Source organism: Triturus cristatus, chromosome 1_2, assembly GCF_964204655.1.
Source record: "Triturus cristatus chromosome 1_2, aTriCri1.1, whole genome shotgun sequence".
In the NCBI taxonomy this organism is placed as follows: domain Eukaryota; kingdom Metazoa; phylum Chordata; class Amphibia; order Caudata; family Salamandridae; genus Triturus; species Triturus cristatus.
In genome coordinates, this window is record NC_140580.1 from 452,103,370 (window position 1) to 452,120,793 (window position 17,424).

At 44.9% G+C, this 17,424-nt stretch overlaps 1 protein-coding gene across 1 annotated transcript in view; it reads left to right on the forward strand.

Annotated features, from left to right (window-relative positions):
* Positions 1-17,424, forward strand: part of CC2D2B (coiled-coil and C2 domain containing 2B) — a 1,427,481-nt gene that overhangs the window by 1,035,936 nt on the left and 374,121 nt on the right. Inside the window, 1 exon segment of the mRNA XM_085622020.1 lies at positions 5,586-5,682. Coding sequence (XP_085478146.1) covers positions 5,586-5,682 — 97 coding nt within the window.

Genomic DNA, 17,424 nt, shown 5'->3' on the forward strand with positions numbered 1-17,424 from the left:
CCTCTCCAGACTGTTGGAAGACTGAGATACCATAATCTTTTTACAGAATTTTTGAATTTGAATGTTTCAGGAAACCTGGAAAATGTGCAATGAGGCCATCATTGGTTACTAAGAGTACTCTAATTTGCAACCCACTCATTTACACATGGTCGAGCGAGAGGTGGACTTTAAAGTTATGTCTATTGGAACTAGATACCAAGTCTCAGGAAATTAATTTTAATTTAACATGGCTATTATGTATTAAAATGTACCTACAAACCCCAATTATTATTTTTAAAGTACATTTGAGTACAAATAGATCAATCAAAATAACCCAACTTACCATTCTATGGGAAATAATTAAGACTATGACAAACCAATACCCTGCTACTAGTCTAATTATTTGAGGCAATTTTAATATGCATCTGGTCTCTAGGAACTCTTCAGATAAATCAAGCATAGATATAATCTAGTTGGGCTATTCCCAAAAAACCCAAAAAACAATCTTACATTGTTACAGGATTTGGACTCATGAGGCCTGATTATGGTCTCGTATATGTACAAAATTGTATTCTGACTAGATGCGGGTACCCATTGGGATCCAGTATGAGTTATGGTTATGTGTTGTGTTTGGTGTATTGTATGTTCCTGTTTGTCATTCTATACAATCACACTGCACAGCGTGTTCACAATTTTGTGAGAAAAATATATCACTATTCACAAAAAGGACACATGCAGAAAAAAGCTTTTATAAGGCCCATGGACCGTGCATATCTTTAATGAATTTCCTTTGTCTCTCCAACCTCTACAGTAACTTGGCATTCTGCGAACAGACTAATTTGGTGCTGTATATACTTTTATATATATTTTTTTCATTCCTTATTATGCATTATTATCTTTGCTATTAGCTAGTAATGAAATAACTACAGGAGTGGGATCAATCTCCTACGGTCCTGAAGAAAAGCCTGGGGTAGGGCTTGAAACTAGTTGACCAGGGAAACAATGTGTCATATACCCTAGTGGTTTCCCCACATCCCCAATTTCTTATCATATCATCCAGGGGAGTGAATAAAATAATCTTTCTCCCACTAGCTAGATATTTTTAGAGTTTTCTTTGTGTGTATTATATAAACCACTCCATTACCATTTTAACCAGCATACGTGTATAGGAACATCACTAATCAGTGTAGTCACAGGTCGCAGCACGCTCCTCTCTGTAGCATGCCACCAAGGGGTAACTCTGGTGGGTGAGGGTTATTTTAAAGGAAAACGTTTTCCTTTGACGATGAGGTTGGACTTGTTTCTATGATTATCTTTTTCCTTTTGGAGGGACTCCTTTTGGTTATCTATATATAGTTTGGAGGACGAGTCCGCTTTTTCCCCTCTACCTCCCCCCATTATTTATGATGGTTACAGGAAGATCTTCAACATAATACTGTAGGTGTTCCATCATTTGAAAATGCAAGGCGAAATTCTATATTTGATTACACCATCATCTCAAAGGACTTAGCATCTGGAACTGTTGGGTACCAAGTTGCTCCCCGTATTGAAAGCGACCCAACCCTCAAATTATAATGTTGGCTCTAACAGCTGATTATCTGCCGAAGTAATAAGAAATCTGGGAAGTATGCCAATTGTTTATAATTTGAGAAGGCTGATATGTAACTCAAGTAAACAACTGGAAATCCTAGCCTTTGCAGAACTCAAAATAGAATCAGCACTCTGTGAGTTTCAATGTGGAAAATCCATGGTGGAAATTTTGCCCTGTTTATGTTCCTCAATAATAGACCACTTTTCTGTTAAAACGACAGCCAGGATATTTGGCCAACAAACAACAGGTGGTACTCACACAGGCTATATCTTTAAAAGAAGGCTCTTATTAAAGCATCAAGGGCTATTTATAAACAACCAAACTGTGCATTCAAATTTTCCAAATTGTGCTCACTGAAATGTTTGAGAAGAATGTATAAAAATTAGATTTGGAAGCCAAAAAGGGCCCATCATGAAAAAATATGGACAAAGCTGCACTATGCCTGTAAAACCAATAATTTGAAAGCCTTCTGGGGAACAATTATTGACTTAGAATATGGCAGCAGGAGAGCAAACAGTACCAATATTTCCAAATCTGGATGGGATACCTTCATCTCCAAATTATATTGGGCTTCTCCCGTAACTCTTATAGGAAATAACATTCAACAGAATATGTCAGCCTCCCCAGCTAACATAAGCTGTGGGAACAAAGGGAAATGAAAATTCTCATGAAGAACTTGTATAACTAATTGAGTCTATACAAGAGGAATTGATAAAAACAACTATAGGTGGGATTAGATCAAATGGTGCACCCTGCCCCAATGGTATTCCCATTGCCACTTTTAAAGCCAAAATAGATCTGCGGACAAGAATTTTAACTCCGCTGTTTAAAGATGTGGTAAAATCCAAATTGGTTCTGGAATCCTGGCAAGGAAATATTATACAGCCTATTTATAAGAGCGGTCCGCTGGATAACCCGGCCCAATAGCCCTAACCGAGGTGGAGGCGAAAATGTTTGCTACATGTCTACATAAGGACTTGGAAGAGTGGGCCACAACAACAAATATAATACCAATTTTTCACACCGGATTCCGAAGAGGAAAGTTAACAATTACACATTTATTGTGCCTTACACTGCTAACGGAGGGGCAATATACAAAAAACAAAAGTTATACATTTGCTTTGTAGACTTGAAAGCTGCCTCTGACTCTATTCCCTGACATGTACTCTGGCAAAGTTAGCAGCATGGGGCGTACCACAACATTTTTTTAAACCTATAGTGGATTGAAACAAGGCTGCGTACTAGCACCATGTCTTTTTAATCTTTTTATGGATGATTTACTTCTCCATCTGCAGAATGTTAATGCCCATACCCCAAACATCTCAGGTCATAATATAAAATACTTGCAGTATTCAGGTGACATCATATTGATTAGTCACACACCAATACGTTTACAACGATTGATAGATTCATTTAACAATTATATTTTAGCTAATAATTTACAAATTCATATTTAAAAATACAAAAAGTATTTAATCCTGGTATGAAAGTATGGAAAATGAATGGTTCAACAATTGAATCGGCAAAATCTTATAAGTATCTAGGAATCACATTTGATCATGGAGTGTCTTTTAAACATAATTTTACTAATCTAAAGGCCAAAGCCACTGCACTTTCATTTGGTTTTAGAACAATGCGAGATAAGCTTTTATGTACTAGTTATGAGCACTTAGCTAAAGTAATGAAGGCAAAGTTGATCCCCTCTCTAGCCTATGGGTCAGTAATTTTCTGAGGTAAAGACTTCAAAATCCTTGACAATTTATAAATTGAAGTTTTTAAGTCTATTTTTAAGATTCTGAAAAACACTGGACATGCTAATGTCCGACTGGAGTTTGGTCTGACCAGCCAAACTCTAGTGAGCCAATCAGTGTTTTTAAAATGCTTATATTCGTTATTTTTGTATGATCCTGGCACTCTTGCAAATCTGTGATGGCAAGAACTTATAAAATATGATTATGCATGTGTTTGGAGATCTTACCTAACTGAGAGCTTACGTATTTTTTAACTTCCAGCCTTTTGGTCATTTGTATAGAAATGAAACTGTTTTCAAGCATTTATTAATATGATCGACACATTCCTTACAATTGGATAAGGAAGCCATTGCAGTAAAAAAGCATGCCTGACCGGTCATCAATTTGTTCAATAAAATAGAGCCCCAACCATACTTACTCTCTTACTTACATTTAGGCTAAGATTTGGCCGATATCCAACAAAGGAAGGAACTTTAAGATGGATACAAAATTGGTCTACATACAGTTGTAGATTATGTGGTCTCCCCAATGAAACGCAACTACATATTGTATGTATTTGCCCCCGACTAGGACAGGAGCGGCGAGCATGTTTTTAATTTGTCTTCAATGAACATGGGATGAAAACGTGTCTTCAAGCTATTATACTCTGCTTCTCTGGGAAATCAATCCACCTTACAAGTCAATTTGTTAAGTTTATTCTCATAGCAGATAAAATGTTACATTCAGACTCAAAATTTTCACTGATAGATATGGAAAGTAGTAATGACTTGTATGTACGATTATCTATCTGTTTATTGATCGACAATGGTAAAAAAACATTTACAAGTCGGAGTAGATTTTTGACATGTAAGTACATTGACATTTTATCAATCTGGACATCACTGTGAGTATAGGAAGGGATCCTTAAGGTCCTGAAGAAGAAGCTTGGGGAGCTTCGAAACATGTCGGCAGATATAGGAGGTATGGTTCATTGAGGCATACACACCTCCTTCCCCATCTTTTATTGATACCAGCTCAAAGGTATATTAAATTTTTTAGACCATCGAGCCAGGTATCTTTTAACTCACTCCCCCCCCATTCACTCCCGACCCTTCCTCTCACACCCCTACACGACACATAGTTGTCTCCCAAAAACAGAGCTCCCACGCAAACGTAGGTCGCAGCACGCCCCGTCCCGTAGAGGGGCGGGAAGACCACTATGATGAAGCATGACACCAAGGGCCCTTTTGGTGTGTGAGGGGTATTTAAACAACTAATGTCTATCTTCCACCACTGTGGGGCTACATACCTAATCTGGGAGGACCTGACGTACATACACACCTGTGGGTGGATCACTATGTTTATAAACATAACCTCGGGAGGATGTATCCACATCCACTACTCATGTTGAGTGGTACCTCTCTACTCCCCATTTTGTTCCTTTTTGAATAAAATTGCAGTCTGGCCGTGAAAACCTGGGATCAAACTTTGCTTCTACACTTGCTCAAATTGTGTTATCCTAGGCAATTGTAATGCTTCACTTTCCCTCCTTTATTGCCATTATCACGTATAAGAGGACCTCGCATTTAAAGGTCAGAAGGGCCGTACATTGAGTATCACTGACATAGAGCCTGCAGACGTTGGTCTTTAAAAATGTTTACAATATTACATTTTCTTATCTGGCTACCTGAGTAAACAGACCCCAAGATATGAAAACACTCAGCATTAAACGGTGTAAAAGTGATTACATCTTTGCTCATTAATGTACCACCACACTTTTATAACCATGCCATAACCAATCTTATTCTATGTTCACTTGGACAACATACATCTATGTTTTTTTTTAATTCAGTGAGCATTTCAGTGAGGAATATGCTAACCTATATTTTTCTTGTTAGGCTATATAAACTGCATGAATGCCGGTCCACCTTCAGAAGTCCAAAAGATAATTATTACCCCAACAGAAGAATCTAAAGACTGATGTAACATCATACCATAGTGTAGTTACTGTAGCCCAGAAACTCTTAATGGTGTATTATTCATTCATTTATTTATTCTCTGTTAGTTTATTGTTCACAACAACTTGCATTTTAGTGATGGTCAAAGATTTATTGACTACCACCATGTAACTGCAGAACAGATGTCAAAATGAATACAACCAAATTGATGTTTTTACTGCAAGGTATTTTTTAAAATGTTACTTTCTATGTGTTTTGTTAGTCAGGATATACGCATTCAATGAAAGACAAACTGCTGAATGTCTCTAATTTCATTTATCTTTATAGAACTTCAGCTGATCCCGGGCCTTCTTGGACCATATCCGGGGTCACCAGTAACAGACATATGCAAAAGAAATCACAGACAAATATCATGTTAGATGAAGTAAGTATTACCCAAATGAAAAGCTTTGATAGAAACAATTGAGATACCACGAGGTCTTAATTCTAAGCATTTTAGAATTAGGCACATGAACATTTGGGTATTTACTCCTAAAACATTTTGGGGAGTCAATCAAAAATAAATACTGTGAATGGGAATGTATGCAATTTGTGGTTCGCCATGCATACTCCTTCTGCACTCTATATACTCCTGTGGGGAAATTCAGTCTCATAAATTCAAGAAACCAGTGCATAATTTGAGCTGGTGTTTGCCGGTGGGGCCCCATGGCACTCATTTTTGGGGACCAGCACTTATATTTCCTCCTAAGATATTGACCACGAGCAAGAAGAGAGGTAAAAAAAAAAGCAAAGATGGAGAGAAAAAAAACCATAATGGGCACAAAGGGAGAAAGCAGGCGCCGTCAAGAGTGAGATAGAAGGGCAGCAGTGGGTAGTGGATTAAATTGGCCTGAGTATTCACTTCTAAATTTGTAAAGGAAAGAGTGCTGGTTCCAGAAGCCCACGGTTGGTGCAATTAAACATTGGTGTGTCAAATACATAGGCTGATAGTCTTAAACTATCCCATGGCCTGTTTAATCCAGTATCAGACACTCCATGCCCCTTTATCTCACTCTTTCAGGTTCCTGCTGCCCCCTTAGTGACAGGTTTTCAGTCTTTCTCTTCCTCCATCTTTCCTGTTTCCCGTCAGTAATTATCTGATGTGGAAAAATAAGTGCTGTTCCACAAAAATAAGTGCCCATATAAGAGTGCCGGTGGTCCCCACCGGCAACCACCGGCTCATATTTAGCACTGTCTGAGCTGAACTTAACACTATGCAACCAAGGAATGTGGCAGCCAGCATAATTAAAGCAGAGCTTTGGGCACCGCCACTTCTTCTTTTACAAACTTAGCGTTTTGTATGTGCTTAACGGGTGGGGAACATTACTAAACACACAAGAAGATAGGGGTGTGGCCAAGAATTCGAACATGGCAGACGTGTGAGCTGTGAGCTCTGTCTCGGCCTAACTGAAATCCTGTTCCAGCTAGCTGCAAGACTGGAATCGGCAGCTCTAGCAAAGCACACTGTCCCTGGCACTGCCTTGCTGACACCGAGGAGATGGCTGTGCTCTGTCTAGTGGTGGCGTTGGAACGAGCCCGCAGAGCTGTGGCAGAGGGTCTAGCACCCAGGAATATTCCTCCTGCCTTGGCCTCTACACCTCGCAGGAAACGTTGGCACTAAGCAGCGACCTGGCGCAAGGGAAGCAACCAGCCCCAAACTTCCCGGAGTGCATCATCCACAAGCACTGCCCTGTCCGGAGCATCCCATCACCCCGCGAAGAGCCAGAGACCAAGATCTGTGATCCTCTAGCCAATACACGTGTCTCTACTGCGGTAAGGATCAGTAGATCTGAGTGGGAGACCGCCCGACACCCCTCCGGGCCCTCAAACGGATTCATTCTCCCACCCTGCTTCCCTCCCGGGTGGAATACATGATCTGCAGCGCAGAGTACAGATTTACCCACTAACTGGAGAAAGGGGTGAGTAGTGGCTAATCGGAACAACAGGCTCCTGGATACCTAGGGAAGACTAAGGCCCCTTCCACACGTGGCCCTACTAAGACGACACCTAGGAAACCCCCAACTATTTAAAAACCCTGGGCCAGAACAAAAACATGGCTCGTTTATACCAGTGAAGTGGGGTCGCAGTCAAGAGATCCAGGTACACTCCCCTTTGTTTTACAATAAATAACAAAAAACAATAAACCAAAGAAAAAGCATACTAGACCTCTACTGAAGCAGCATGCCCAAACAAAAACAGAAACAAGGGGGGACACAACCAGCCACAAGAGAGCCCTCTCCGGTGCCTCAGGGAAGAGAAACCGAGGGAAGCAATGGTGCAGAAGTCTCTCTCCATTCACAACTGGAAAGGGTGTTGGCCGCCATAGCGGATACCAAAACAGCCCTACAATAAGATATTGGGGCGGTCTCGTGGGCCTAGGTCTCCTGCAGGCAGAGCACCACAAGTTGGCGGACAGAGTGAAAGGAGTTGAGAGCTCAATATTGGAGCTACAGCTCAAACAAGACATAGCACTTTCAAGTTAGAAAAACTCACTACCCGAGTAATGATCTTAGAGCTTAGGGCTGAAGATGCGGAAGGTCGCAGCTGACGTTATAATATGAGAACAATTGGCATCCCGGAGGGTGCAGAGGGGCCAGACATAGTGACATTCATGGAATAGTGGCTGCGCTCAGTGATAACCGCGGAACATCTCTCACAGTTCTTTGCGTTGGAGAGAGCCCATAGGGTCTCTGACCGACACTCCTCAAAAAGGAGACCCCCTCGTCCTGTTGTGGCAAGACTTCTCCATTATTGATACCGTGACAATATCTTACAACAGGTCCGATCCCATGGCCCATACATAGTGGACAATAGCAAGGTGTTAATATTTCCGGACTTCACAACCAAGGTATAGGCCCAACGTTCCTAATTCCTTGAAGCCAAAAAGGCCTCACTAATGTTTCTAGCGAAACTTAGAACCGTTTTAGATGGCAACACTCATTTTTGTGAATCCCCTGAGGAGACCTGGTCCTGGCTTGAAGCATACAAGGTGGGTACACCCCTGCCCCAGAAGAAACAGGGCCCCCCAGCAATGAATTACCCCAACAGGAAGAGGAAACATCACTCACGGTGAAAGACACAAATACAGAAACCCACAGCCTCTCAAACTGAATTGGACAGGCAGGCGGCGCTGCAGGTGGTAGCGCAGATCGTGTCACTGCAGAACTGCGACCGAACCACAGATTCCTCTTCGGAATCGAGATACCCAGCTTTGAACTCCAGGGACTCCACTGGTATTGAAGTGCACCTGCTGAAAATAACCCCACGTTCAGCGGATGATATTATATGATTATTCTGAATACAGGGTTGATCTGTTGGCACTGCACCCATGGTTGGTGTGATCCAGACTTCAGGAAGGAGTGGTAAGGCTCTTGAGGGTGCCCCTGCCTGGGCTCAGGAAATGGGGCACCAAGATTTTTCAGAGGGCCGCCGGTGCGGCACAGGACATTGGAAGTGGGCCGGGACAAGTATCTCGGTATTGTGTTATTTTGGATCTCCCCGCAATAGAGTGTTCCACCTGACATATTGAAGGCGGCGTTCTAACTAAATTTATTTGTTTGTTCACAGGTTTGGGAGGCTAGTGGTTGCACTGTTGTCCTTGGGTAGAGGAGTTGGGTATAAGGAGTTAATGTTACGCATACAGAGGTCAATATAGGAAGTGATATTCTGGTAAAACAAGCTGCTTTACATTCCTTCAAGATTAAGCCTGAAGGCTGCTCTCCACAGCTACCACTAAGATAGCTTTCTAAAAGGTTATCTTTGACCTCATACCTCATAAGGGCGTTTGGACTGGTGCAAGGTGCCCACTTTAATTTGTGGACAACATATACCAGGCAACTTCTGCTCCTGGTCAGGGATTTGCTCTCCACCCGCAGCTCCGCTTCTAAGTGCCATCACTCCGGGCACTGTGATCTGCTTGCTCAGGTAGGTGTTAGAGGTCCTCTCCACCAGCAGGCTCCTGCCTGCGCCTCATCCCAGGTGGTCCTGTTGGAGAGCCTTGCTCTTCTGCTGGCCGCTGTTGTCTGTGTCTGTCCTTGTGACATTTTTCTGTCTTTCTGTCTTTGTGCCCATGTCTGTCCTTGTGGCATTTTCTGTTTTTCTGTCTCTGTGTCTGTCTTTGCTATTTTTCTGTCTTGTTGTGCCCGTTTTCTGTTTTCTTTTCTGACTTTTATTGTGCCAGTAATTGTACCTGTGTCCTCTGTGCTGTTTCTGTCTCCGTGCCCCTTGCCCTCCGTGACCTTTCCACTGCTGCTGCCCCCGCTACCCCTCCCTGACGGTTCCCGCTTCCCACCTCCCAGCTGCACTCCCCTCCCCTCTCCCCTACTTAATGGCAAGCGCGCGCCCAAGGCGCTAAAGGCAAGCCTGTCTTTGCCCGTCCACGACCCAACTGAGGCCACTGCCAGGAACCCTGGATCTACAACCTCCCACTGCTACAACCCCGCTGATCTCCTCGCACTCTACCTAGGAAGGACCGACAGCTGCCAGCGAGCGACGCCGAACACCACCCACGGCCAGTTCTCCTGCCGACACTGCTGACAGTCCTTCACCATCGCCAGCCCCCCCACGGCCGCCGAACCCACGCCGGATGCCCGTACCACCGAAACCCTGACGTGCATCCTTCTCAACGTGCGCTACTTACACAGATACGCCCTAGAGATCTGGGACCTGCTCGACACCCTCTCGCCAGACGTCGCCTTCTTCACGGAAACATGGACCAACGCCACCACCGCCCCCGACATCGACACTGCCATCCCCAACGGATATAAAATCCAGAGAAAGGACCGCCCCCACTGCCTAGGAGGAGGACTCGCCATCGCGCACAAGAGCTCCCTCCGACTCTCCACCTCCAGCACGAGCGACCCCCTCTCCAACACAGGGCACCTCCATTTCCAGATCCAGACCAGCCCCAGAACCACGCTGTGCGGGACTCTCACCTACAGTCACCCTGGGCCTTGCGCCTCTTCCACCACCACCATTGCTGACCTCGTCGCCCCCCACGCCATCGCCTCCATGGATTACATTCTCATTGGAGACCTTAACTTCCACCTCGACAACATCAGCAACCCGGACTCCACCACCCTCTTGGACTACCTCGCCAACCTTGGACTAAAGCAGCTCGTCCTCACCCCCACCCAAGGAGCCGGAAACATCCTCGACCCCATCTGCGCAGGAGGAACAAACATCCACTTCAGCCACACCACGCAGCCCCCCTGGACAGATCACCACTGTGGACACTTCACCTTCAACACCACCACCGCACCCAAGCTTGCCCCGCGCCCGCCACGAAGGAACTGGAGCAAGGTCACAGAGGAACACCTCAACACCACCCTCTTCCTTGACCCCCCCTCCGCCACTACCGATGCCAACTACACCAGCTGCGCAGATAAGCTCGCGCCCCTCCACCACCCCGACAGACAACACCCCCTGAAGGCTGCCTGGTTCACCACCGACCTCCAAGAAGCCAGGTGCTCCTGCAGATGCCTCAAGAAACTCTGGAGGAACAGGAAAACCACCGAAGACCAGAACACCTGCAGGAACGCCATGACTAAATACCACAAGCGCATAAGAGACACCAAGAGGACCTTTATCAAGAACAAAATCCACGCCAATGGCAGTAGCGCAAAAGAACTCTTCAACGTGATACAGCAGTTCACCAATCACCCCAGCGAAGCCACGGACATCACATCCTCCCAGGACCTCTGCAACAAACTTAGCGCCTACTACCACCGGAAAATCAAGGCCTTCTACGACAACTTCAGCGAACAGACTCCAGACACCACCCTCCTCTCCACCGCCAACAACCAGCCCACCATTACTATGGAGACCAGCTACCACCGAAGACACCGCCACGACCATGAAGAACACCCACTCAGGAGCCCCCACGGACCCCTGCCCACCGCACATCTACCACAGAGCCGCCGCCGCCATAGCACCCAAACTATGCTGGACCATTAACGCCTCCTTCGAATCCAGCATCTTTCCCTATGACTGGAAGCGGGCAGAGGTCAGGCCCCTCCTCAAGAAACCCTCGGCTGACCCGACAGACCCGAAAAACTACCGGCCCATATCTCTTCTTCCCTTCGCAGCCAAAGTCACCGAGAGATTCGTCAAAGCCCAGCTGACCACCTTCATCGAAGAGAACGCCTTCCTCAACTCCTCCCAGTCCGGATTCCGCAGCAACCACAGTACTGAGACTGCCCTCCTCGCCGCCACCGATGACATCCGCATGCTACTCGACCAGGGCCACACTGCGGCCCTCATCCTACTAAACCTCTCCACAGCCTTCGACACCGTCTCTCACCTCACTCTCGCCGCCAGACTCCATGACGCCAGCATACGGGGTATTGCCCTCGACTGGATACAATCCTTCCTCACCGGCAGAACCCAAAGGATCAGACTCCCACCCTTCCTCGCCTAACGAGTGTGCGGTAATTCCAGTTTGGTGCTTAGACCCTGCCATATTAGAGGACTCTTGCTTCCGACACTCATTGCATTCTTCTGTCTCCGACTATTTGCAAGCGAATCAGAGCACTGCGAGCACCTCCCTGATCGAATGGGACGCACGTAAAATAGTAGCAAGTGGCCAAAGTATGGGACAGACAAGAGGTGTGAGACGGGAAATCAATAGAGAGCTTCATAAACTAGAAGCCCAGATACACTCTTTAGACAATAGACTTGGGGTGCAGAAACCCAGAGATAACTCTCAGAGGCCAAGAGTAAACATAACACAGCCATAGAAAGACTGCAGTTGTTGGACCTCCGAGGCTACCAGGAATGACAGCATGTTGAGGGTGGGAAATCATTGAAGGCTATTGGCATGGTTGCTTGGACCAGAGAGCAGAGGCACCGCCATTACCCGGTTGCAGGTGAATATCAAGACCACATTGTATTCACCCAAAACTATCAATTCTGCTTTTCTTATTACACAGCCTTAGATGGGAAACCATAGGACCTACCAATAGAATACATACACGGCCATCTGGAAACACTACAATTACATAGAATAGAACCTGCTACACAGAACGTGCTGGGAGAGACGATAGCTAACCAGGAAATCCAAGCTGCCATTAAGGACATGGCCAAGGGGAAAACTCCAGGCCAAGATGAGCTCCCTGTGGAATTCTATTCCACTTTTAAATCACTCTTAGCCCCACTCTCGCCGACTCACTGCAATCTGGTCAACTGCCAGCCTCTACCAGAGAGACATTGGTGGTCCCATTACCCAAAACCAAATCTGCAAATGCCCAGTACATCTGCATTTTGTCCCCTTTCCATGTTAAACATGGACTTCAAAATACTCATCAAAATATTGGCCACAAGATTGCTCCCACACATGCGAGACTTAGTGCACACTGACCAAAATGGATTGATACCAACAAGATCAAACTCATGGAACCATAAACAATTATACCATATCCTGTACCACAGAAGCCTTTGAGCCTTTAAGTGGGACTTTCTGATGCAAGTCATTCAAAAGATGGGATTGAGAGAGGGATGGCTTAAATGGTTACGGTTGCTCTATACTTGTCCCATAGCCAGAGTCAGAACGGGAGGAGTAGCCTCAGCACCAAATGATATCCACAGGGGAACTAGGCAGGGTTGCCCTCTCTCCCCATCTATTGTTTGCCATGGCTATCGAACCTCTAGCAGAATGGTTCATGCAAGAGGGAGCAAGACAAGGACTGATACTAGACAGGAAGGAGTTCATGATTTCTCTGTATGCAGATGACATACTCCTATACCGGAAAAGGGGAGCTCAGGGGGTCACTCATGTCATCAACATCCCTCAGGGAATTCGCGAGTCTGACGGGACTACGAGTCAATACATCCAGAACACGTCTTCCCAATTGCGCCTTCAGTGCCTCGTCTGCTGACACTCCCAATGGATATTAATTGGGCCATTCGCTCCTTCAAATATGGTTGTACTACCAAAACTGCTATACTATTTTGTTAACCTCCCACTGGTGATCCCGCAAAAATGGTTTAGAGACTTAGACATGATGACAAGAAAGCTGATCTAGGATAGGGGTCACCACAGGGTATCACTGGCAGTAATGCAGAGATCCCCACAAAGAGCGTATTACCTGGCAGCACAACTCCAGTGGCTCGCCCAATGGTTAGATGTTATGTTATGTTATGAGCATTTATAAAGCGCAACTGTTACCAAAAAGGTGTCCTGGCGCTCAGAGAAGACCTAAAGAGGAATAGTGTGAGAGAGATGAAGGGATAAGGGGGATCAGTAATTGAAAAGAAGTGTTTTTAGTGTCTTTCGGAATGATAGAAGATCAGTCATACTTCTCAAAGACACAGGAATAGCATTCCATGCCCTAGTAGCATTGGCCACAAAGCCTCTACCACCCCAATTGGCCCTCTTCACTCTGGGAACTATAGCCAATTTGGCATCCGAGGATCGTAGGGTTCTGGTGGGAGAGTACCAGTGAAGTTGTTGTGTTAAGAATTTAGGCCCCATTCCATGGAGGGCCTTAAAGGCTAATGTCAAGGCTTTGAATTTAATACGTTGTCTTACAGGTAGCCAATGTAGGGCTTTAATTTGAGCAGAGATGGAACCAGTCCTAGGCGTGTCCGTGAGGAGTCTGGCCGCCGCGTTCTGCAGAATCTGTAGTTTATTTAGAGATCCTTCATGTATCCCAAGGTAGAGACTATTGCAATAGTCCAATCTAGGCATAATGAGAGCTGTGACAACTATTTGCTGTGCTGCTTTTGGGAGTAGTGGCATAATTTTTTTGCAAGATTTGAGAATATGTGTGGTGGTGGAGACAACTTTGTTCACTTGATCCCTGCCACTTAGTTTGTCGTCCAGCCACACTCCCAGATTTTTTACTTTCCCTACAGGGATGGGGAGTTGGCCGAGATCGATCGGCCAGCAGTCTGGGGACCATAGGTTAGGGTTGTTGCCAAATAGAATAACCTCCGTTTTGTTGGAGTTAAGCTTTAGGCAGTTTAATGTCATCCAGTCTCCCACTGCGGACATACAGTTTTGTAGTCTTAGGGGTGTATGCACGGAGTTTCCTGGAAGCAGGTTGACCACTATTTGGGTATCGTCAGCATATGAAGTTAAAGTGAACCCAAATGATTCAACAAGTGGTGCTAGGGAGGAAACATATATATTAAAAAGAGTCGGGCTCAATGAAGAACCCTGGGGGACTCCGCAGGGCAGGGAGAATGATTCAGCCTGAAACTCCTCCAACGTTACAGTTTGTACTCTATCTGTAAGAAAGGATTTGAGGAGATTCCATGCGGAGCCCTTAACTCCTATCTCCTTAAGGCGTTTCATCAAAATACCGTGATGAACGGTGTCGAACGCCGCAGACAGATCTAGCATGATCAGAGCGGCATTCCCTCCCTAGTCCAGAATGTTCCTAATCTCTCCAGTGGATTTTAGCAGCGCAGTTTCAGTGCTGTGCTCCCCTCTAAATCCAAACTGAGTTGGGTCCAGGACTTGATGGTCTTGTAGAAATGTATTTAGTTGGGCGTTAATGTTCCTCTCTATGACCTTTGCCGGAAGAGGGATTCTTGATATGGGTCTAAAATTGTTTGGGTCATTGATGTCTAGATTGGGTTTCTTTAAAAGTGGCAGGATTGACGCATGTTTCCAGACTTTTGGGAAGTATCCATCTAGATACATGGTGTTAAAAATGGGAAGGCTGGAGGCCCTAGACATCCCAACACAAATGGACTATGGGGGAGACTGCCTGCAAAATGATTGTGTCCAAAGGTACTGATCCAAACTCATGGCACTCGGTTAAAGGTTGCGTTGAAATGCTGAAACAGGTGTACCCAATGAATGGCGGGGACCCCTTTATATGCTCCAGACCTTCCCCTGTTGGGCCTTCCGTGGGGCGACACCTCCTCCCTCTTTATGGAGGCCCAATTACGAGAGTGGACAGCTGCTGGCATATTGACAACCTGTGACTGTTACCAAGAGGGAGAATCGATCCCCCTCAATGAATTCATCGCACACTATGATTTGTCCCCAGGCCAATTCTTAAATTACCATGCAATACTGAGGACATTCAGATTGCTATGGGGAGGAGGCAGACGAGAGCCCGACACGCATGCATTGCTGCAAGCGTTGGTGACACATGGGTCGGCCAGACACTTAGTAAAATGGATATACAGAGCACTCATGGAGATGACAGTTCAGCCCCTGAATCAATTACAGGAGAAATGGGGAAACCTAATGGGCAGAGAGTTGACGGAGGCAGAGTGGAACAAAGCCCTGCGCAGCCCAAAGAAAATTTCTATGAACTCTAACTTTAAATACAATCAATTTAATTTCCTACATATGACCAACCTCACCCCACACAGACTCAGCATCATGTTCGGGTCCATGGATCAACATTGTCCTAGGTGTGCGACCCCAGTTTTGGGATTTGCACATATGGTGTGGGACCCAGTACTGCAAGAATACTGGTTCCAGACCATTGAGATTTTAAATGAAGTATTGGTGAGCTCGATGCCCCACACAATAGAGGCCGGTCTCCTGTGCCTAGTTCCACGGCCTGAGTCCAGGAAGGTGAGCACTAGATTTGAGGATCTGGTGCTGATACTGGCAAGGAGGTGTATAGCCCTCCGCTGGAGGACAGCAATAGGTCTTAAAGTGATGGTTTGGGAACAAGATGTTACTGCCTGGGCTAGGGCAAAAGAAAGGGCGCTGATAGCGGAGGACAATCAAGGCATAAGATGCCACTCAATTGCAGGACTGTGGTCGGAGGTACTGGGACTGGGATGACAGGGGATGAGACAGAGGGGAAAGTTCTCCTAGTAATGCAAAGAATGAAGAACCACAAATGAACACCCCCAACCTCTATCACAAGGACTCAACACAAGGGGGTAGTCAACCCAATTTAAATCTAACCCATTCCCCCAACGAGACATTAATACTAATGACCCCCACATATATTGGTGTGTAGCCATTTACAGAGTAAGGGAATTTGTGACAACTAACTAGATACTGGACCTCTGAATGCTTTAGATGTTCGATTGATTAATATGTATTATGTTTCACTAAGTTTTACCATAATGTAATGAGATATTTACTAGATGACAATAATCAAGACTCCCCTACTGCATAATGCACAAATTAGGCACTGAATGAAGCTCTGTATTGATATATCGAGTGAATACAATGTAATTTTATGGGTCACTAACCCAGAGATGTATAACTCCCACTGAACTATATACCCAACTACATTGTATTTCCTTAACATAATGCCTAATTGTATATGCAAAGTCTACAAAAGAAAATGCCAATAAAAATATATATGTTTTAAAAAACACATAAGAACTTACAGATTATTGAGCATTCCATGATTTTTTTCTGGCCAAGTCAACCTCTCTTTGCTATGCCTACTCTTAACGTTAATACTGTGGTAAATCTGTTTTACTAAAGGATTGTTTGAGGAGCAAAATACTTTGAAGTTCAGATTCTGTGAATTAAGATCTTGCGATCTTTACCCCATATTACTCATTTGAACATCTTTGTTCATTTGTGAATGAGAGGTGAGTTGTCAATCCATTTACACATACATGGGTTGGCACTATCAGGGTGGTATATTTAGTTGAACGGGTTGCAAGAGAATCAAAGGTGATTTTTCTTTCCCATTTGGAAAATGTGTGCTATGCCAAATAAACAAGCCTTTCTGCGAATGAGGGGTGTTACCTGAAACCAATTCCAGGATGCTTGTTTCCAGTCCAAGGAGGATCCAGATGGCAGCTTGGGCTGGACTGTTCCAATGAGGAGCAGGTCAAGATTTGCATATGGCTGGGTCCAAACTGGGGTGGCGTAGTGAGCAAATGAACAATGGATTTAAGCCAGACATCTTGACTGGGGTTAAATATTTGATTCATTCAGCATTCTGTCCATCATTTGCTGCTACAGGTCCTTTTCTCACACCACAACAACACTTCAGATGTCTGTTTTTCTAGCAGTATTTTTAATCACCTCCTCAAACCTTGACTGCTAGCTGCCTTTATATATTAGTGTGTCTTTTCTTGTTGGCAGACTGGCATTTGTTTTTAAGATAAAACCGAACGTCTGTGTTTATTTGGCCATAAAAAACATCAATGACCCTGCCATGCATTGTGTATGAATTGGGCTATTAGT